This window comes from Zeus faber (genome assembly GCF_960531495.2).
Source record: "Zeus faber genome assembly, chromosome: 4".
Classification (NCBI taxonomy): Eukaryota; Metazoa; Chordata; class Actinopteri; order Zeiformes; family Zeidae; genus Zeus; species Zeus faber.
The window spans coordinates 33,878,472-33,901,093 of record NC_137191.1 but is presented as its reverse complement, the minus strand read 5'-3'; the positions used below and the strand labels follow the sequence as shown (position 1 = coordinate 33,901,093).

General features: G+C 44.8%; 1 protein-coding gene across 2 annotated transcripts; it reads right to left on the bottom strand.

Moving 5' to 3' along the window:
- Positions 1–4,344: 4,344 nt before the first annotated feature.
- On the bottom strand, positions 4,345–20,239 carry saraf (store-operated calcium entry-associated regulatory factor). Of its 2 annotated transcripts, XM_079999298.1 has the most exons (7): positions 20,077–20,239; positions 14,954–15,138; positions 12,906–13,107; positions 12,294–12,593; positions 5,642–5,813; positions 5,416–5,510; positions 4,345–4,752 (listed from the first exon to the last, which is right to left on the bottom strand). In XM_079999298.1, exons 1-7 carry the CDS (start codon positions 20,141–20,143, stop codon positions 4,727–4,729), a joined length of 1,047 nt encoding a protein of 348 aa, XP_079855424.1. In that variant the 5' UTR covers positions 20,144–20,239; the 3' UTR covers positions 4,345–4,726. The 2 variants fall into 2 exon arrangements, with proteins under 2 accessions (XP_079855424.1, XP_079855425.1); XM_079999299.1 differs by lacking the exon at positions 14,954–15,138 and having other exon boundaries at positions 20,077–20,127.
- Positions 20,240–22,622: the final 2,383 nt, after the last annotated feature.

The following is a 22,622-nucleotide window of genomic DNA, read 5'->3' as shown; positions in this document are numbered from 1 at the left end:
ACGATCGGTATTGATCAAACTCGAACGACAAGACGTCTGAAACGTCCTGAACGTTCTAACGAGACCTCAACCGTGTCCGTGCTTTATTGCGGTTGTCGCGTTTCAGACACTTTTTGCCTGAAAAACGTCAAGAAGATTAAAACTAAAAAATTCCCAGCAAGAACAATAAGGGTTCCATTCTAAATTTGCTGCCAAATACAAATACAAATACAAATACTGTGCTCTCTGCACGTCCCTACTATGTACTCTCCTGGACATGGTGCATACGCCGCTCGCAGCTGCAGAACAAGAGGCGATGTAGAGGCTCGGACGCTCTGAAATACAATAGAGGTTTGGCAGCGTCCAGGCGGCGCAGAGAGCCCGGAACTATTAATATCCACGTGGAGGTTGTTCTGGAGGCTCGGGATCCGTCATGTGCTCACGGAACCGGTCGTATAAATACCAGTCGTTTTGTTTCAGGATGCTGTTTGGATTCCACTGACAGAGGACTTTTCAACTGCGTTCCTCTGTTCGTTCAAGATTCAAGATTCAAGATTCAAGATTTTTATTTGTCACATACATATACATACTTCCATACATATATGCAGTGAAATGTAATGCAACGCACCCGGTGATAGCACACAATAAGTCCTAGGAAAAAGTACAAAAATAAAATAAAAATAAAAAGTAGAAAATTCCTTTCTAATAGACCGACTAACTGACTCCTAAAACGTAATACAGTAAGTGGAATACTTATAGAATAAGATAAAAAATATATAGAATAAAATACAATAAAAAATAAATTGAAATAAAATGGAATAGGTTGAAGGAATATGCCTATGTATATACAGATATGTGCATTTAAAGTGGCATGTGAATTAAAGTGGAATTAAAGTGAATTAAAGTAATGTGAATAGTGTGAGGTAGTGTTTGGGATAATACAGCACAGTATACAACAGTACGGCGCAGCAATACGGCATCACGAACAACCCTGAACAGTGATACAGTATGCGGTACAGTATGCTACATACAGTACAGTAGGTAGTGGAGCCTAGTGCATGGCTCAGTTAGGACCCCTGGTGAGGTCAGCGTTGACAGTTCTGATGGCTTGAGGGAAGAAACTCCGTCTCAGTCTCTCTGTTCTCGCTGCGTGACTGCGGAGGCGCTTGCCTGACCGCAGCAGCTGAAACAGTCCGTTGTTGGGGTGATGAGGATCCTTCATGATCCTACGGGCTCTGCTACTACACCTCCTGGTGTATAACTCCTGCAGGGGGGGAGGGTAGTTCCAGTGGTACGTTCAGCTGAACGCACCACCCTCTGCAGGGCCCGCCTGTCCTGGGCAGTACAGTTCCCAAACCAGGCAGTGATGTTGCCTGTCAGGATGCTCTCCACTGCTCCAGAGCAGAAGGACTTGAGGATCCTCACCGAGACCCGGAATTTCCTCAGCTGCCTGAGGTGGTAGAGACGCTGCCTCGCCTTTCTCACCAGAGTGTCTGTGTGAACAGTCCATGTTAAGTCCTCTGTGATGTGGACTCCCAGATATCTGAAGCTGCTCACCCTATCGACAGAAGTCCCATTAATCCACAAGGGCGCGTGCGTCCTCGAATGTGATCCACGCCTAAAGTCCACAATCAGCTCCTTGGTTTTGCTGACGTTCAGGTGTAGGCTGTTGTCCTGGCACCAGAGTGACAGGTCAGCCACCTCCTCGCGGTAGGCCTTCTCATCGCAGTCGGTGATCAGGCCCACGACCACGGTGTCGTCAGCAAACTTGATGATGGTGTTGGAGCTGGACCTGGCCACACAGTCATGTGTGTACAGGGAGTACAGTAGGGGGCTGAGGACGCAGCCCTGGGGGGATCCTGTATTCAGGGTGAGGGAGCTTGACATGTACTTCCCCACCTTGACCACCTGGGGGCGGCCTGTGAGGAAGTCCAGTATCCAGGTGCACAGCGGAGCATTCAATCCTAGCTCCAACAACTTGACAGCCAGTCTGGTGGGAACTATGGTGTTGAAAGCTGAACTATAATCAATGAACAGCATTCTCACATAGGCCCCCTTCTGGCCATCCAGGTGCGTGAGCGTGGTGTGCAGTACCTGGGAGACCGCGTCATCCGTGGATCTGTTCTGCCGGTACGCGAACTGCAACGGGTCCAAGATGCGGGGGAGGGAGGCGCATATATAATCCTTAATCAGCCTCTCGAAACACTTCATGACCACCGAGGTGAGGGCCACCGGACGGTAGTCATTCAGGCAGGTTGGAGAGGCGATCTTCGGGACAGGAACGACGGTGGACCTCTTGAAGCAGGACGGGACCACTGATTAAGCCAGGGAGATGTTGAATATTGTGGTGAACACCGGAGCTAGCTGGTTAGCACAGGTCCTCAGTACTCGTCCAGATATGCCGTCTGGGCCGCAGCTTTCCTGGTGTTCACCCGCATCAGAGCCCTCCTGACCTCGTGCACGGACACTGAGAGTGCGCGCTCGTCCCCAGCGGTGTAGCTCCAATTAGCCGGCGAGCTAGCGGTGCTGCTGCCAGACTCGAACCGCGCATAAAAGGAGTTCAGTTGGTTGGCCAGGGAGGCGTCCGCACTCGTGGCTGGGGAGGAGCTGCTCTTGTAGTTTGTTATTGTTCGCAGCCCCTCCCACAAGCGTCTTGTGTCCCCCCGCTCCATCTGCAGCTCCACGGTGTCTCTGTACGTCCGTTTAGCGTCCCTCACTGCCCTCCGCAGATTGTACGACGCCGCTTTGTAGTTGTCCATGTTACCAGATACAAGACCGTCGTTGTAAGCGGCCGTGCGCGCATTCAGAGCGCAGCGGATGGATTTATCAACCCATGGTTTCTGGTTTGGAAATATCCAAACTTTCACCGTGGGAACGATTTCATCCGCGAGCGTAGCCACAAAACTCACTACAACCTCCGTAAACTCGCTGACGTCACTTGAACTCGCTCGGAACATGTCCCAGTCTACGTCAGTCAGAGCGTCCTGAAGCGCAGCCTCTGATTGGTCCGTCCACCGCTTCACTTCCCTCGTCATCACCAGATCCCGCGCGATCAGAGGCCTGTAAACAGGAAGCAGCGAGATCGCGGCGTGATCTGATTTCCCGAAAGCAGGAAGCGACACGGGCTTGTATCCGTTCTTGTAAGGAGTGTAACAATGGTCCAGAGTTCTGTCTCCCTGGTGGCACACGTGATGTGTTGGTGGAAACTAGGCAGAACTTTTTTCAGGTTGGCCCTGTTAAAGTCCCCAGTCACCACCACAGCCGCGTCGGGATGTCTGTTCTGAAATCCGCACAACACATCGTACAGAACCGACAGAGCTGCGTCGGTGTCCGCTTGCGGTGGGATATAAACCGCCGAAATAATGACCGTGCTGAATTCCCGGGGGAGATAAAATGGACGGCATAGTATGGTCAGCTGTTCCAGGTTCGGCGAGCAGGAGTGGGAGAGGAATTTGGTGTTGTTGGCGTTACACCAGCGGTTGTTTACCATTAGGCAGACGCCTCCACCTTTGGATTTCCCCGACTCTCCCGTTCTGTCGCCGCGGAACACGGAGAAGGCCTCGGCTGGACGTATGGCTTCATCCGGCACCAGTGGGTTCAGCCATGTTTCCGTCAGGCAGAGGACGCAACAGTTCCTCGTGTCACGCTGGAATTGAATCCTCGCTCGAAGTTCATCCATCTTGTTCTCCAGGGACTGGACGTTAGCAAGAAGGATGCTTGGCAGAGGTGGACGGTAAGGTTGCGTCCTCATTCTGACCCGAATGCCGCCTCGTTTACCTCGGTGCTTCCTCCGTGGGCCGGCTCGTGGAACAGCGACTCCATTTCTGTTGTTGTTGCGAGTGTTCCCGCGTAGGATTTCGGCCGGCCACTCTGCTCCCACGGATAAAAAGTCCCAAAGTTGTTCGTTTAGGGAAATTTTTATATCCATGAGTGCATCGCGGCCGTATGAGTTAATTGTTGATGTTTTTCTGGCGAACATCGTGATAAAAAAAGGAAAAAAATACTAAAGAGTAAGAAAGTAACCGGAGCGCCGGCGCAGGCGACCGCTAGGGGCGGCGCCACTATCGCCACCTAACCTACAATTACTTAGCACCACCTTGCAGTATTTATTGTTACACTAATGTTGTTGTTACACTAATCTCTGTCGCAATGTAGCTTGAATGTTATTCTCCCTTGTAAGTCGCTTTGGATAAAAGCGTCTGCTAAATGACTAAATGTAAATGTTAAGCACTGCAAGCCCTATTCCCAAAGTTCCTGGACTTTTGAAAAGTACTACCCACCCTTTTTGCTTCCTGGGACTTTGCGATGGAAACGCACTGAGTTCCTCCAAAGGTGACTGGTTCCTGGGGAAAGTTACTGAGGTGGAAACAGCTTTATTTTCAACTCTGGAGGTTATGAATTGTAGCTTTGCAAAACAAACTTTTTATGGATTAGACAACATAGTTATGATACAGCAGTTCAGTTTTTTCTTTGATGACTCAAGCCTTTGAGCTGTCACAAAATCACAGCTGTGCATAATTAATGTTTGCATTTAACACAGAGGGAATAATTTGTTTGACCAACAAGCTGCTTTAGATGTCCTTAGAGCCCTTTCATATTGAAGTATGTGTCCAATTCCCCATTCTGTCTCTGGGTGTCATCCTTTTGAGTTATAGGTCTCCGTTTGCCACACTTTTTTTTTTCTGGCTGTGATCCAAGGATGACACTCCTTGGTTTAAAGTGAAGACTTCATCCACCTCTAGGGATTTTATCTTCTTCTAGTCCCCCCGAAACCTGGAAACAGAAACACGGGGCATTGTTTCTACTCTTCTGGAACAGTTCATGCACACAAGTGATCCAAGGACAGGCTCTGTCATTACAGTGAAAATAGATGAGCCCGACTCTCTAGAAATTGGTTCTAGTTATAAGCAGTAAAATGTATTCCAATCGGCAACCAAACATATGGTGTTTTATTTATTTTGCTTTTAATTGTTATTTTATACACTTTATTAATCACTGTGGGGAAATTGATTATTTAACCCATCTTGGTACCCAGGGACCAACTCCAGACCATGACTGACACTTTGGTTATTGGCATCGACAGGAGTGTATGGGGTGGGAGAAACTGGAGCACTCGGGGAAACCCATGTGAATATTAAGGGCCCCAGTTCTGAATCAAACCCAACAGTATGTACAGTCAAGTAACCACAACAATATTGTGTTGACAGTTTACCTTGAGACTGTCTGACTTTAAGTCATTTTCAAATTTCACTTAAAATGAATTTTTAGATTTTTAGTTGATGTGTAATCTGAGGCCGGGCCCAGATTACACATCAACGAAGCTCGTTGAAGACTTTTGATTTTGAATGTTTTGTAGTTCTGGCCCAACATTACAACAGCAAAGACAACAAGCCTCAAATGTCCCTTAATTTCCTTAAGACTTTGACACTTCCTTACCTGATGCAGTACGTGTTCTACTGCTAGCCTGGTCAGGAGCAGGTGATGGTCGGCCATCAGAGTATTGGGTGGGATTGTAGCCGAAGGGCTGGTTCCTGACAAGTAAAAAAAAAGGCTGATTAGATCGGCCATTTGAGCGTTTGGGCATACACAAGACCTGACCGGTCTGACTATCCCTTCCCTGAATAACTTCGAGTTCTTGAAAGTCTCATCCGTCTTTGCTCACCTTTGACGACCAAAAAGATATCCAAGCATCCCCCCTGTGCCTAAGCCCGTCCAGAAACCACTACCGCCCCCGGCTGCTGGTGCAGCACGGCACCCTGGATAATGTTGTCTGTAGCTGTAGTCGTTGTGAAAGCCGTAGCCTGGTTGGGCACCGGGGTAGCCTGTAAATTGACCTAGGGAGCGAAAACAAGGTTTTATTCCAGTAAATTTGTCAGGCGGTCAGGAGGGTCACCAAAAACCAGGTTTTTCTTTGACAGAAGACATTAAAAGCGTAACAGAACGAAAAGGACCACTTTAAACCCACAAATTGCAGGGGTGGGTACAGAATATTACGTGTTACTTTTAAGATCTACCTTTTCATTTTTAAGATATGTAAACTATAACGGTTTAGAATAAAAATGACTTGTGATTTTGTGTAGGACTTGAGGTAAAAATACAAAACCAACATTGGATTGTAAAGCATTCAGCACAGTTGTGATATGAACAGAGGATCACAAGAACTAACATTTTTACTGATTGAAAAAGAGCAAAACATTTTCAGCCATTTGCAGTTTTACACTTTATGTAGTTGGGAATTGGAACTCATTTCACTTATTCACTTTTTCTAATTTTCTTTTGTGCTATTGCATACTCTGCACATTAGTCAATTCTTTGTGAGAAATAAGTCAATTATTTGTCATAGTATGTGAACTTGTTGAATACTGCATTCCTTATTCAGTTAATAATTAGTGAACAATGCGTCATTAAATATTGTGTTTATTATTGCATTAACAATGCACCCATATCATCATCTGGAGGAATTACACATTTCAGTTTAAGTTAGCAGTAGGTGTGTCAGAATTCTCCAAATCCACGATTCCATTTGACTTTCCATTTTAAGGTCACAATTTGATTATATTTTTTCGATTTAAACATACACTACTCACAAAAAGTTAGGGATATTGGGCTTTAGGGTGAACTTTATGGAAAATGTAAAAAGTTCACACTACAGCGATATATCATGAAAGTAGGGCATTTAGAAGCATGCAATGGTGATTTCCTCATCTCAAACAATTTATTGAAACAAAAGCCTACAACAGTGGTGTTTTTACCACAACAAAATATGTTAATGTCTCAATAACTTGTCATGTGCCCTTGAGCATCAATTACAGCTTGACAACGACGTCTCATGCTGTTTACAAGTCAACTTATTGTCTGCTGATACATGGCACCCCACTCTTCTTAAAGGACGGCCCTCAGGTCATTGAGGTTCTGGGGTACAGAGTTACGAGCCTCTACGCGATGACTCAGTTGATCCCATAGGTTTTCTATGGGATTCAGGTCTGGGGAAAGTGCAGGCCACTCCATTTGCGGTACCCCAGTCCCCAGCAGCCATTCCCTAATGATGCGACCTCGATGAGCTGGAGTATTGTCGTCCATGAAGATGAAATTAGGCCCGTGTTGCTCATGCAGGGGCACAATGACTGGATTAATGAGGTTATTCAGGTAGTATGGGCTTGTCACTGTACCATTCACAAAGTGTAGGGCAGTTCTGTATTGACTAGACACACCTGCCCACACTGTAACACCACCACCTACAAAGGCTCGTATGGTGACAACAGTGGCTGATGCATAGCTCTCTCCTTGACGTGTCCGACATCGTTGGCGGCCATCATTTCTGCTCAACGTGAATCAACTTTCATCAGAGAACAGCACTGAGGCCCACTGGTGCCTCGTCCAGCGCAAATGCTCCCTGGCCTGTGCAAGACGATGATGCCTGTGCCTGGTGGTGTGGTCAGGTACCCTTGCAGGTGGTCTAGCACGCAGACCCGAGGATGTAACCGGTTTCCAATGGTCTGACGTGACACTTGGGTGCCTCACCTCCCTTAAATGTGCCTGGAGTTGAGTGGCATTCGTCATCCGGTTCCGCAGGGCACTGTTCACAATGAAGCGGTCATCAGTGTGGGATGTGGCCAAAGGACGTCCATTTCTATGCTTTTCTGTGACTCTTCCAGTGTCTCTGTATCTCTGTTGCAACCTGCTGATGACACTCTGTGACACTCTAAGCTCAGTGGCCACTTCCCTCTGAGAACATCCTGTTTGAAGCCTTGCGACGGCGAGGTACTGTTAATCAGTTGTTAGGTGTCTTCTTGGTCTCATGATGTCAAAATGTGAACAGCATGATGAAGGGGACAGTTTAAATACCAATTCTAATTGAACTAGGAAATGTATTGTTCGATTTATGGATCAAATGGACCTGTTGTGAATTTTGCTGTTCAGCTCCTTGTTAGAGAACAGCAAATTGTGCAAAAAGTACTGAAACATTGAACAGTTGGACATGTGCATTAAAAAGTTTAGAGGTCAAATTAAGTTCACCTGTAAAGGTTATAGTGCATTTTATCTTCATCCGGAAATTTCACCCGAAATTTGTGAGTCGTGTATGTATTTTCTTCAGCTCTGACGGCTATGCCACTGTTCAACGATCGAGTCTTGATTTGTAAATAAAAATACTTAATCACAAAACTCAATACGTTTTATTTGAATATATTTAAAATTATAAATAATAAGCATGATTATTTAAACAACACGCCTAAAGAGTTCAGAACTTCAGCAAAACTAGCCTTTACAATAATAAACAACAAGTTACTTATTATACTACTTTTAAGTTACTCACCAAAATATGTGCAGAAACGGATGCTATTTTTGCCAGAGGTGAACACTGGTAGTAAAAGAAAATTTACTACCTGCAGCTCCGCAACTCTGATCTTTTCTCAAAACAAAGCAAATAAAAACTCGATGTATTTAATTTACTATGTTTCTGGCCGCTGCTTCACTGTGGAGCAGATGGCAGATTGCTCCTGAAAGAAATCCTGCCTTCATTCTCACGGTCCAGTGGCAAATACCCCGGGGCCCGTCGCGGCCCACGACCCGGTGGTTGGGAACCTCTCAAGAGGTCATTCCGTCAGTGATGGTCGGGTTTATTTCCCGCATCTGTGAAATTACTGGTCATTCTGGTCAAAGGCGCACTCCCTTGTACACACAATGAAATGCCAGAGGAGAGGGAGACTCACCGGTGCTCTCGTGCATCTCCGCCGACGCGGACTTGTCACAGTTACCGGGAATGAAAAGCCAGAGAAGAGGGAGACGCACCGGTGCGGTCTTGCATCTCCGCCGACGTGGACTTGTCACAGTTACCGGGAATATTTCTCTCTAATGTGTGTTCACTGTGCAACAAACTGAATGAACTTATATTGAACTTTGAATTTATTTTGTAATATTTGAATTTCATTCCTGCAGCGTGCGTTGAGGGATGCGACACAGCGGACCCCTCCAGAGCCGACTGCAGCTCACCAAACTCCAATTTGGTTCGGAGCCGAGAGCTGCAGTCGACTCCGGAGGGCCCCGCCAGCACACACTGCATTTGTTTACCGGCGGATCTTGACCACCTCAATATGGCAACCATGTCAGACAATATCACCCACAAAAATACTGGAAGATTCATGAATCTGATCATGATTTCCAAGTTCGTAATCGAACGCTCATTTCAATCGATTTCCGATTTCGAATCGGAATTGTGACACGCCTAGTTAGACGCAACACCGGCTCGGCCATACTGCTTTGTAAATATAAATCGTCATAATTAGCTGGATTAGGGTGTGCAATGTGTGACGGCTGTTAGACTTTTGCTTCTGCTGCCTGGCTTCTCTGCGGTGGGTGCCCCGGGTGCTGGGGGTGGTGGAGGGCCTGTGTATCTCGTGGCCTGCTGGCATCTGCGGGGGGGGGTAACATCGATGTGCCCTGTGCTGAGCAAACGCCGCTACGTGTATAGCCACTTGGCATTCATGCGGGTGGGGCGTCTGATCGGCTGTGGTGGGGCGGGCCGTGGGTGGCCATGGGAGTACTCGGGTGGCTGTCGGCTCGGGCAGGGTGTAGGTCTCTCGCCGTGGGGCCAGGATCCGGGACTGTGGTCCGCGCCTTGCACCCGCTGTGTCTTGTGCCTGCACCTGGGGGTTGGTTGTATGTGTGCACCTCTGGGGTGTGGGGTCTCCTCGTGCTCCCCGGGACTGGTTAATGCTCCTTGGGGCTGGGCGTAGGGGTTGCTCCACGGCCCGTCTGGCTTCTCTGGGGGCCCAGGGGTCTTCTGTGGCCGCAGGGTAGGGTATTCAGGGCTTTCCTGCAGCCGTAGGGTGTCTACAGGGCTGTGGAGTTTGGGGGGTTCGGGGCCCTTTTCGCTGCTTGAAGGCGCCACGACATACAGTGCATCCGGAAAGTATTCACACCCCTTCACTTTCCCCACATTTTGTTATGTAACAGCCTTATTCCAAAATTGATTGCACACAATACCACATGATGACAAAGCGAAAAAGGTTTTTTAGAAATTTTTGCAAATATATTAAAAATAAAAAAACGGAAGTATCGCATGTACATATATATTCACACCCTTTACTCAGTACTTTGTTGAAGCACCTTTGGCAGCAATGACAGCCTCCAGTCTTCTCTGGAATGATGCTACAAGCTTGGCACACCTGTATTTGGGGTATTTCTCCCATTCTCCTTTGCAGATCCTCTCAAGCTCTGTCATGTTAGATGGGGAGCATCGCTGCACAGCTATTTTCAGGTATTTCAAGAGATGTTCAATTGGGTTCAAGTCTGGGCTCTGGCTGGGCCACTCAAGGACATTCACAGACTTGTCCCAAAGCCACTCCTTCGTTGTCTTGGCGGTGTGCTTAGGGTCGTTGTCCTGTTGGAAGGTAAACCTTCGCTCCAGTCTGAGGTCCTGAGCGCTCAGGGACAGGTTTTCATCAAGGATTTCCGTACTTTCCGTACCTGACTAGTCTCTCAGTTCCTGCCACTGAAAAACATCCCCACAGCATGATGCTGTCACCACCATGCTTCACCGTAGGGATGGTATTAGCCAGGTGATGAGAGGTGCCTGGTTTTCTCCAGATGTGACACTTGGCATTCAGGCCAAAGAGTTCAATCTTGGTTTCATCAGACCAGAGAATCTTGATTGTCATGGTCTGAGAGTCCTTTAGGTGCTTCTGGCAAACTCCAAGTGGGCTGTCATGTGCCTTTTACTGAGTAGAGGCTTCCGTCTGGCCCTTCTACCATAACGGCCTGAGTGGTGAAGTGCTGCAGAGATGGTTGTACTTCTGGAAGGTTCTCCCATCTCCACAGAGGAACGCTGGAGCTCTGTCAGAGTGACCATCAGGTTCTTGGTCACCTCCCTGACCAAGGCCCTTCTCCCCGATTGCTCAGTTTGGCTGGGTGGCTAGCTCTAGGTAGAGTGCTGGTGGTTCCAAACTTCTTCCATTTACAAATGATGGAGACCACTGTGCTCTTCGGGACCTTCAATGTTGCAGACATTTTTTTGTACCCTTCCCCAGATCTGTGCCTCGATCAATCCGACAATCCTGTCTCGGAGGTCTACAGACAATTCCTTTGACTTCATGGCTTGGTTTCTGCTCTGACATGCACTGTCAACAGTGGGACCTTATGGAGAGGTGTGTGGCTTTCCAAATCATGTCCAGTCAATTGAATCTACTACAGGTGGACTCCAATCAAGTTGTAGAAACATCTCAAGGATGAACAGTGGAAACAGGATGCTCCTGAGCTCAATTTTGAGTGTCATAGAAAAGGGTGTGAATACATATGTACATGTGATATTTAAGTTTTTTATTTTTGATACATTTGCAAAAATGTCTAAATTCTCCTAAAATTCTTTCTAAAATGTATTTTTCACTTTTTCATTATGGGATATTGTGTGTCAATTGATGAGGGAAAAAAGGAATTTAATCCATTTTTGGAATAAGGCTGTAACATAAGAAAATGTGGGGAAAGTGAAGGGGTGTGAATACTTTGCGGCTGTACTGTAATACCAACCTTCTACACCAGTACCAATGGGGATAAGTCATGTACACTCACCGGTGGTTTTCCTGGACCTTATTAACTGTTTTTCAATACATTTTGTCGTCCAATGTTTATGTTTTTGTATAAATGTTATTTGTTTCAATGTTTATTTGTCTCACCCGTGGTGATTCTCCCCCTCTTGGAGTAGTGATCAGTTGTTTATAGACCCAAACATGATAAATAGTTCTCCAAAGAGGGAGGTTGGTGGTGGTTCTCTATAACCAAAATTGACATCACTGTGCTGTTGTCATTCTACAGGTCATCCACAGGACAGAGTTATTGCAGCAGTTCTTGATGATTAAAGAATTAATAAAGAGTTGCATTGCAGGTTGAGAATTTGAACTCCACTTGCAGACTAATTCTGTCCTGGCATACAAATACTCTTGTGTTGTATGCCCAGCATGCTTACAGCACAGGTTTAAAAAATATATATAATAATAATAACAACATAAATTAATACATTTAAATAACAAATTAAAATAATCCAATATTGTCAAAAATGGTGGGTTCCCTCATTTGTTCCCCAAAGAGTAGAGGTAGTCTGCTGAGTACAGTAGTCTATGATTTCTAGGTGGGTCATGGATTTCCACATCGGTAACAGTCATTATATGGACAACATACAAATAAAAAACAATTCTGATAACCAATTTGTCTAAATATTAACCAACGACCATTTCTTTGGTTACACTGGCATGACTGACTGATTTACAATGATCCTGGCTTTGATTTTTACACTTCTTCACTCGAGGACATACACAACCTACCAGTGAAGTTGGGCTTGAATCCCGGCGGTGATGGCCCCCCTGCATGTTCCCTGTGATCATCTTCCCCAGGGTAAGCGCCCTGCTCCCGACCCTGACCCCCCTGGGCTGGATTCGCGCTCAGGAAGAGTTTGTAGACGCTGTAGGCCAGCAGCAATAGCACGGCAACACCCAACAAGCTGCCTGTGTCTTCGCCGGCAGACGTAGACCAGCTCTGGGGCTTCTGCTGGTTGCCCTGGTAGCTCTGATGAAGCTTCTTGCCGGAGAACCCACTGAAAAGGTTGGAGGCGAAATCCCCGAAGCCTACGATAAAAGTGGAGCTAGGGGAGTCAATTGTCTTTTATGTTTATTAATTTTTTTTTGTTTTTAAGTGCTGAATAAATTTGAGAGACAAACAAAATAATCAAATCAATTAGATTTGTTCTCCACATCTCTGCTTGAGAGGTATTGCTGTATTAAACTCCAATAAGAAATTTAATATGAAGGCATAACTACTTCCTTACACTGCATAACCACAATGTTAGATACCGCAGCTTCAAATTTTGCAGAGACATATAGTCCCCCTCCCAATAGTCCCGCCCCCCCTTCAACCATCTGTCCATCAGTTTCTCCTACCTCCAGAGGGCTTAAACCAATAGCGCGAGTCCCCCGTTGCATGCGCACTCCTTCCCCTCCCCTCTTCAGTCAGCTCCAGCGTGTACTCCAGCCCGCAGGACCCCTTCAGTATGTAGGCGTCGTTGGAATGGCTGTAGCCCTCGCAGGTCACCTCGATGCGGCCGAATCGGTACGCATTGTCCATGTCCGTCTTACACTCCCACTGGAGGATGGCACCAGAAGAAATTAAGAAAATTATTAAGGGGGTTGCACATTCACCCCTGTTGTACAGTTATATAAACTAGAAAAAAAAAATGTTAACCATAGCAACAGCACTGTGCAACATAGGAAATAGGGTTTTGCTGTCATGCGAATGTATTCCAATGTTTTATGATTCCGTATTCTTCTCCTGGACATCTTTTGTGGCAATGGATCCTTGCTGGGCACTGCCCAAAGTCTGTTAAAGATAAGTTGTTTTACGTGGTCAGGTTATGGCTACAGTCTCAGAGGCGACAGAGAAGTGATGTGTCCAGTGGAAATCTAGGGTGAACCACTTTTGTCAACAACCTGTGCTGAACCATGAAAAGAGCAAATGGAGACTGTTCATAGGGAACCTACAGAACAAGTTGAAGCCTGGTCCTGTTGCAACAGGCCGCTTTATTGTCTACATTTTATTGTCACTATTGCAACAACTTTTTGAAATGCTCCTTTGAAGAAACTGTTGCAACAGGCCGCTTTATTGTCTACATTCTATTGTCACTACTGCAACAACTTTTTGAAATGCTCTTTTGAAGAAACTGGTTAATAAGCTTAGTTAGACTCAAACAATTCTGCTCCGTCATGGCGTCGTCACCCCTGAAGTAGGGGTGAGTGATAATTTGACATTATCAATTTGTCTTTCTGGGTGGTATGAATTCATGACATTCATGACATTCATAGATTCCTGAATTTCTCCTGGGCAAATAATAAAGGAAACTTATATTGTGATGTGTATTTCGCAGTCTTCATTAATGATAAAAAAAAATATTAAAAAAATAATTAATATAAAAATATCCATTATCCACTAGGTTTTGGGCGATACTGCAATATTTGCCACCATATGCAATATTTTCACAGTATCGAAATACCGCCCACCCGCCCGTTCATCTGTGGAACCACGGGGAGTGACGGACGGAGCTTTTTGCGCGCACAGAGAGGATGTATGTGGACTGTGGCTGCAGCCACACCTCACCTGGATCTAGGTGATTGGGATCAGAGTGGCTGCATACCTGTTGCTCGTCGGTTGGTCTTACAAGCAGCAGGTAAAAACGCCATCTCCACACACACTCAGGATAGGAGCCCGTGTCATGACATGTCTATCTGCTCCTGGCTAATTCCAAATGGCCAACTCTCTACAATAAACTGGTCTGTACAACCCACCTGTCTTCTGTGTCTCTGTGCAGGTGGACCGTGAAACGCCACTTGAGTGGTGCATGGAAGGAGAAACTTCCACATGGACATGTGTGCGCAGTGGAGCAACAGATGGCAGATTTGGACGTAGTGGCGTGCATGGCATAGATGGTGATTGAGTTGCGGTAAGTTATTACTTGCACTACAAAAATTATTATACAGAGCTGCCAAGTCTCACACTATGACCGTGAGACTCACGTATATCAACCAGTTCACACACTCAGACCTCATATTTCTCATGCTGAGAATCCCAAAATAATCAAAACAATTATTTCCCTTTAATTCAACGGTATACATTTCCTCACTAGCGCTTGCCTGGTGCCCGTCACTGTTCATGTGCCGAACGGGAGATCCTTTCCGCACCCACATTACATGAACACCCACATGCAGCTTGCAATACGTTCTCCAAGATCCGGCTTAAAGGTTCACCGTTTCTCCAAAGAAAACAGAGTGTTTTATTTTAGATATTTATTGGAATTGAATGAAACAAAAAAAAACAAAAAAGGCTGTATGCAACCGTGTGTTATGGGAAAACTTCTCGGTCACCGTCTGTGTTTATCTATAAAATTTAGAAATCCATTTGAATGTGATAAAAACAAATTTCTCGTGTCCAGTCTGACCTGTGCATCGACTCCATCCCAGCCTTTGTTCTCACATTGGACCACCTCTGGAACGTAAGCTCCGCAGCCTGCTGAGCCACCAACGCACTGTAGGTGAGGCACCGGGCTTGAGCGCCGTGCCGCTGTGTAGTGACCCTTATATAGCGTCAGCACCTGAACGTCCCGTAACAGCACGCTGCCGGGAGCTGTTAGTCAAGGCAGTGTGATTGGACCGAAGGGGAAAAAGAGATGATTCAATCAAAATAAATTGCTTTCATGACAAGCCATATTTGCCTCAGACTAGTATCTATTCCAATTGTTACTAGTATCTATTAAAATTTTACTAGTCACTATTAGTTGAGTACTAGTACTTATTAGTAACTAGCGCCTTTTCCTGTGAATTTTTTATTGACTTGTAGCATTTTAAATTAAACTATCAACAATAATAATTTCTCATGACAGGTAAAAAAAACACATTGTTAGTGGTTAAACAACAAATGTTACGAGTAACAGCAAGAAGGGGCACTAGTCAATGTGATATATACACTCACTTTATTAGGTACACCTTGCTAGTACCGGGTTGGACCCCCTTTTCCCTTCAGAACTGCCTTAATTCTTCGTGGCATAAATTCAACAAGGTGTTGGAAACATTCCTCAGGGAATTTGGTCCATATTGACATGATAGCATCACGCGGTTGCTGCAGATTTGTCGGCTGCACATCCACGATGCGAATCTCCCGTTCCATCACATACCAAAGGTGCTCTATTGGATTGAGATCTGGTGACTGTGGAGGCCATTGGAGTACAGTGAACTCATTGTCATGTTCAAGAAACCAGTATGAGATGATTTGAGCTTGGTAACATGGTGCATTATCCTGCTGGAAGTAGCCATCAGAAGATGGGTACACTGTGGTCATAAAGGGGTGGACATGGTCAGCAACAGTACTCAGGTATACTGTGGTGTTTAAACGATGCTCAATTGGTACTCAGGAGCCCAAAGTGTGCCAAGAAAATATCCCCCACACCATTACACCACCACCACCAGCCTGAACCGTTGATACAAGGCAGGATGGATCCATGCTTCAATGTTGTTCATGCCAAATTCTGACCCTACCATCTGAATGTCGCAGCTGAAATCAAGACTCATCAGACCAGGCAACGTTTTTCCAATCTTCTATTGTCCAATTTTGGTGAGCCTGTGTGAATTGTAGCCTCATTTTCCTGTTCTTAGCTGACAGGAGTGGCACCCGGTATGGTCTTCTGCTGCTGTAGCCCATCTACTTCAAGGTTCCACATGTTGTGCATTCAGAGATGGTATTCTGCATACCTTGGTTGTAACGAGTGGTTATTTGAGTTACTGTTGCCTTCCTATCATCTCGAACCAGTCTGTCCATTCCCCTCTGACATCAACAAGGCATTTTTGTCCACACAACTGCCGCTCACTGGATACACACACATTTTCTCTTTCTGTTTACTCGTTTTACCATTCTCTGTAAACCCGAGAGATGGTTGTGCGTGAAAGTCCAAGTAGGTCAGCAGTTTCTGAAATACTCAGACCAGCCCGTCTGGCACCACAACCACGCCACGTTCAAAGTCACTTAAATCCCTTTTCTTCCCAATTCTGATGCTCAGTTTGAACTTCAGCAAGTCATCCTCACCATGTCTACATGCCTCAATGCAATGAGTTGCTGCCATATGATTGGCTGAATAGCTACAGTATTTCTGTTAACAAGCAATTGAACAAGTGTACCTAATAAAGTGGCCGGTGAGTGTATATACATACATAGACAGTACATATACATACACGCACATGTAATTATATACACAATATATACACACACACACACACACACACACACACACACACACACACACACACACACACACACACACACACACACACACACACACACACACACACACACACACACACACACACACACACACACACACATATATATATATATATATATATATATATTTATATATAGTGTGTGTGTACATACACATATATATATACACATGTTGTGGGACTACGATACAATACGATACGATATACAACTTTATTGGTCAGTAGGGCACTGAAATTAATTTTGCGTCCCTGGGAAAGGCCCCTCAAAACATTTAGGACGTACAGGTAAACAATCACTGGAGTGACAAGAAAGGACACAAGTACCAATGGCACCTGGCATGACAGCACAACGATACACAAGCAACACAGATGACAGATTATACAAGCACAGGTGTTGACAGGATAAACACAAGTACAGACACATGACATGGCACAGCACACAGATATACAAAAAACAGCACAAATGACAGGTAAGACAATTTACAAAGACATAAGAAGACTAATACCCATGAAATCATAAAAGGCTCTGGAATCATTTTTGTTTGTTTAGTAGAAGAATGGACTGATGTACAAAGGAGTTTTTAAGCCTATTTCGATTGAAGGAATGGGCTCTGAAGCGCCTATTTGAAGGCAGGGGCTGATATTCATTGTGCAAAACATGTGTGGAGTCAAAGGAAATCTTTATGGCCAGCCTAACCAAGCTATTGCTATGGGCCTCTTGAAAGGCTTGAGCTACAGGAGGTCCAATAATTTTGGAGCCAAGTTTTAACTGATTTTGAAGTTTACTTTAATTTTTCACTGTGAGGTTGCTCCACCAGGCAGTGCTACAGTAGAGCATGATGCTCTGAATTACAGAGGTAAAAAATAAATACATAATTTGGCTGCTGGCCCCAAACGATTTTAATCTACGGAGAAAAATAATTGCGCTGCTGTATCCTTTTACCAAGAAAATCCATGTGAGGGGTCCATGAGAGGTTCTCATCTATCATGACACCTAAGTATTTATATGCAGAGACTTGATTAATTTCAACATTGTGGATCATCACTTTGGGGGGTGGGCAGGTTGGGGGCTAACCAAAAATGATTTCCTCTGTCTTTATTGAATTAATAATAAGGGCGTTCTTGTCACACCATTCCACAAACCAATCAACATTTCTCTGATACAGAGTGGGATCATCAGTACTTTTCAACGTAGTCAATAAGGTGGAGTCATCTGAGTATTTTAACAGAGACTGGTTTGGTACCAAAGAGGTGCAGTCTGACGTGTAGAATGTGAACAACACAGGTGAGCCAATGCACCCCTGAGGCACCCCTACGTTTGTTATCCTGGGAAATGACAGTGTATTGTTTACCTTGACCAGCTGGATCCTATTTGTAAGAAAGGAGAAGTACCAAAGTATAAGATGGGGGTTGATCTGAAGCTGAATCATTTTTTTCTATCAGTATGTCTGGCTGAATTGCATTGAACGCTGCTGAAAAATCAAGAAAGAGAGCCCTAACACATGTTTTGGGGGAGTCCAGATGTTTGGAGCCTAGATGCACCAGTGTAGCCACTGTATCTTCTGTGCTGCGCCCTTGCTTATATGCAAATTGAAAGGGGTCTTGGTGATTCAGTAGGGCTCTGTTAAGACGCTGGACCAAGATTTTTTCCAGAGATTTCATAATGGCTGATGTGAGGGCTATTGGTCTCTAATCGTTGTGTTCCTTCGGGCATTGTTATTTAGGGAGGGACTTAATGTGTGAAGTTTTCCAAGCTTGAGGGATGTAGTGTGTGTTAACTGACAGCTGAAAAATTGGTTGCCACACAGGGGCTAATTCCCATGCAAACGATTTTAAAATAAGGGCGCTGCTGTGGTCGGGTCCAAGGGCTTTCCTGGGGTTGTTGCGAAGGAATGTGCTCCTGACTTCTTCCACTAGTATGGTGACAAGTTCAGCGTCAGTGGGTGTGATCGGCCTAACCATATCAGTGCATCTCTCAAAGTGACCATCAGATTCAAAACGGCAAAAGAAAGAATTTAAGTAATTTGCAAGCATAAATTCATTACCTGACACGATAGTTTTGCTGGACGAGGAAAAACCTGTCATCTTTTTCATGTTATCCCAGAGTCTTTTAGGGTTTTTCTCTCTGAAAGTCTCCTCCAATTTGTGTCTATATGCTACCATGGCTTCTCTAAGCTTGTTTTTCAACTCCCTCCCCAACTGTCTGCAATTTAAAGCATCCTTGTTTTTAAACGCCCTTTTCTTTGAAATGATTATATTCTTGATGTCTTTGGACACAAACTTTTTATCGTTTGGATAAATCTTAATTCTCTTAGAGGGGATGACAGATTGAACACAGAAATTAATGTAGTCATTAGTAACCATGGCAGTTTCATCTAAGGAGCATGGGTTGTGGAACAGTGACCAGTCGGTCAAATCAAAGCAAGCTTTAAGCTTCTCTTTGGCTTCAAAGGACCAGTCCCTTATTTCCCTCACCACAGGTTTACTGCTTTGAAATTTTGATTTATATGTTGGCATTAAATACACCACATTGTGGTCAGAGTTGGCGATAGGTGGTCTAATTCTAGATGCAAAGGCATTGTTAACATTTACATAACATTTGTCAAGTATTTTATTTTTTCTTGTCCCATTTTTGACTACTTGGCAAAAGCCAGGCAGTACACTGTCCAGACTGCAGTGATTGAGGTCCCCCAGCACAATTGCAGGAACGGGACTAATAACGGTTTATCTTATCTTATACACATACATAATATAAATACATACACACATATATACAGTATATATATATATATATATATATATATATATATATATATATATATATATACATACATACATACATACATACATATATAAATATATACACACACACACATACATATTCACATATATATATACACACAGACACATACATACATATACAGACACACACATGTATGAATGTGTGTGTGTATATATATACACACACACATATATATATATATATATATATATATATATATATATATATAGACATACATACATACATACATACATACATACACACAACACACACACACACACACACACACACACACACACACACACACACACACACACATCTAATATGTCAGGGAAGCACCGACAATTGGACACGTTAGTCTGCCCTCGTCTCGTACAAGTTGTTGTTGAACAGTGTATCTGGGTTACCGGAATGGTTACATAACACACAAAGGAGCTGAGTATCACCTTCCAACTAGAAAAATAAAACATTATCCGGATAGATGAATCGTCTGCAATGAAGACAACATACCTTCATTCCAACTTTTGACGTGAGCCACCGAGAGAAACTGGAAACCAAGAAGTATGAACCATTTCATTGTTGCGTCTTGTAAGCAAACAAAACCGCTATTTATTTTCTCTTTTGTGGAGAACAAGGAAACTGAAACTAGACGTCGACGATCGATCTATGACGGTCTTCTGGCCGCATAATAACAAAATCCTTATTCCGGGTGTGACGTCAACCACTTTGCCCCCTCTCGTCCAATCACAGACGAGCACGGCATCGCTGCATTCTGAAAGTGCTGCGTCTCTACCGAGCGGAAAATCGGCGAGGCAGGGGGCGTGGTCGGGGTGAAGATTACAATGCAGTTTCAAAATAAAAGCACAATTTATTGCAATTGTAATTTCTAAATTGCAATCGGTGACATTGAGTTTTATAAAGACATGACACATACTATTCAAACTGATCCCAAACACCACACCAACATGACCAGGCTATCTGATATATCGAACATGTAAATCTATCTTCTTTTTTTTTCGGCTGCAGGGGTCGCCTGCCTCCAATACCTTCTGTTCTGCACATCTTCCTCCCTTACACCAACCGCCTGCATGTCCTCCCACACCACATCCATAAACCCCTCTTTGGTCTTCCTCTTTTCCTCTTGCCTGGCAGCTACATTCTCAGCATCCTTCTCCCAATGTAACTCTCATCTCTCCTACACACGTGTCCAAACCATTTAAATCTCGCCTCTCTCACTTTTTCACCAAACTGTCCAACCTGAGCTGTCCCTCTAATGTACTCATTCTTAATGCTGTCCACCCTTGTCACTCCCAATGAAAAGCTCAACATCCTCAACTCCGCCACCTGCCTTTTTGTAAGTGCCTTATCCTCTGAACCGTACAACATAGCTGGTCTCATTACTGTCCTGTCTACCTGCCTGTCCTCTCTTCTTCACCTCTCTCCCGCACTCTCCGCTGCTTTGGATGGTCGACCCCAAGTACTTGAACTCATCCGCCTTCTCCACCTCCACTCCTTGCATTCTCAGCTTTTCACTGCCCTCCCTCCCATTCAGGCACATGTATTCTGTCTCACTCCTGCTGACTTTCATTCCTCCTCGCTTTAATGCATTTCTCCACTTCTCCAGGATCTCCTCAACCTGCTCCCTACTCAAAGTTCAAAGTTCAAAGTTCAAAGTGTTTTATTTGTCAAGTGTACAGTACAACACAAGGTCCTTCAGTACAATGAAATTCTTTGGGCATGACAGGCAACAACTGCGTAGTGGGCATAAAAAGATAAAATAACAAGGCAACTATAAGGAGGACATTTTTTTTTATTATATTATATTATTTAGTCATATATAAAAAAATAAAGAGCAAGCATCAATGTTACAAATACGGGCAAGAGGTCACAGTGTATGTACATAAAATGAAAATAAGAAAAATAATCCTAAAACAGAAACTAAAATAATTGGAACATTGAAACAGTTCCAACAGAAATAGGTCAGTCTATTGCACAAGATATGGAGATAAATATAAAGTGAAGAAGTGCCGGTGGATATGTACATGTAGTTGTGGTGATGTACATTTAATTTACATAGGTGACTACAGATGTTGCAGGTTGAGAAGCCTGATGGCCTGAGGGTAAAAACTGTTTGTGAGTCTGGTAGTCAGGGATGCTCCGGTAACATTTACCGGTAGCAGCATGAACAGTCCGTAGCCTGGGTGGCTGTCATCCTTTATGATTTTCCGTGCTTTCCTAAGGCATCGTGTGCGGTAGATGCCTTGCACGGAGGGGAGGCGGCAACAAATGATGCGCTCTGCTGTCTTCACCACCCTCTGGAGTGCCTTGAGATCAGCCATACCATACCAGGCAGTGAGAATGCTCTCAATGAAGAAGAAGAACAATCTTTAATCGTCACACAGCACACCACACTACAACACATGAACGCACGGTGGCCGGTGAAATGAGGCCTCTGCATTTAACCCATCCTGGCTTGTCCTTCCTCTGGGGGCACAGCCAGGAGCAGTGGGCAGCATTCGTGGACACGCCGGGGACCTGGTCGAACCGAACCCTGGACCTTCTTGCTGTGAGGCAGCATTGCAATGCACTGCGCCACCGTGCCACAATGAGTCTCCTCAGGAAGAATAGGCGCTTTTGGGCAGTTTTTATTGCCGCCACCAATTGCCTGGACCAGGAGAGGTCATCACTGATGGACACACCGAGGAACATGAAGCAGGAGACTCTCTCCACCCGCGCTGTTGTTTCCTGTAGTCCACGATCATCTCTTTAGTCTTGCAGACGTTGAGAGAGAGATAGTTATCCTGGCACCATGTTGTCAAGACGCTTACCTCCTCTCTGTAGGAGGACTGATCGTTGTGGGAGATGAGACTATGATGGTGGTGTTGTCCGCAAACTTCAGGATGGTGTTGGTGCTGCGCGTGGCCACACTCTCGCTACAGATCACAATGTCATCCGAAAACATCATAGTCCACGGAGATGCTTGGCTGATTTAATCTGTTAACCTGTCCATCACCATTGTAAACAAGAAAGGGCTCAGAGCTGATCCTTGATGCAAT

Excerpts from the sequence above, each read along its gene's own strand:
- saraf (XM_079999298.1), bottom strand. The coding sequence starts at position 20,143 with ATGAAATGGTTCATACTTCTTGGTTTCCAGTTTCTCTCGGTGGCTCAC. Across the intron at positions 15,139-20,076 it reads CGTCAAAAGTTGGAATGAAG|CTCCCGGCAGCGTGCTGTTA; the intron begins GTATGTTGTCTT and ends CTTGACTAACAG. Across the intron at positions 4,753-5,415 it reads TAGAACACGTACTGCATCAG|GTTTCGGGGGGACTAGAAGA; the intron begins GTAAGGAAGTGT and ends TTCTGTTTCCAG.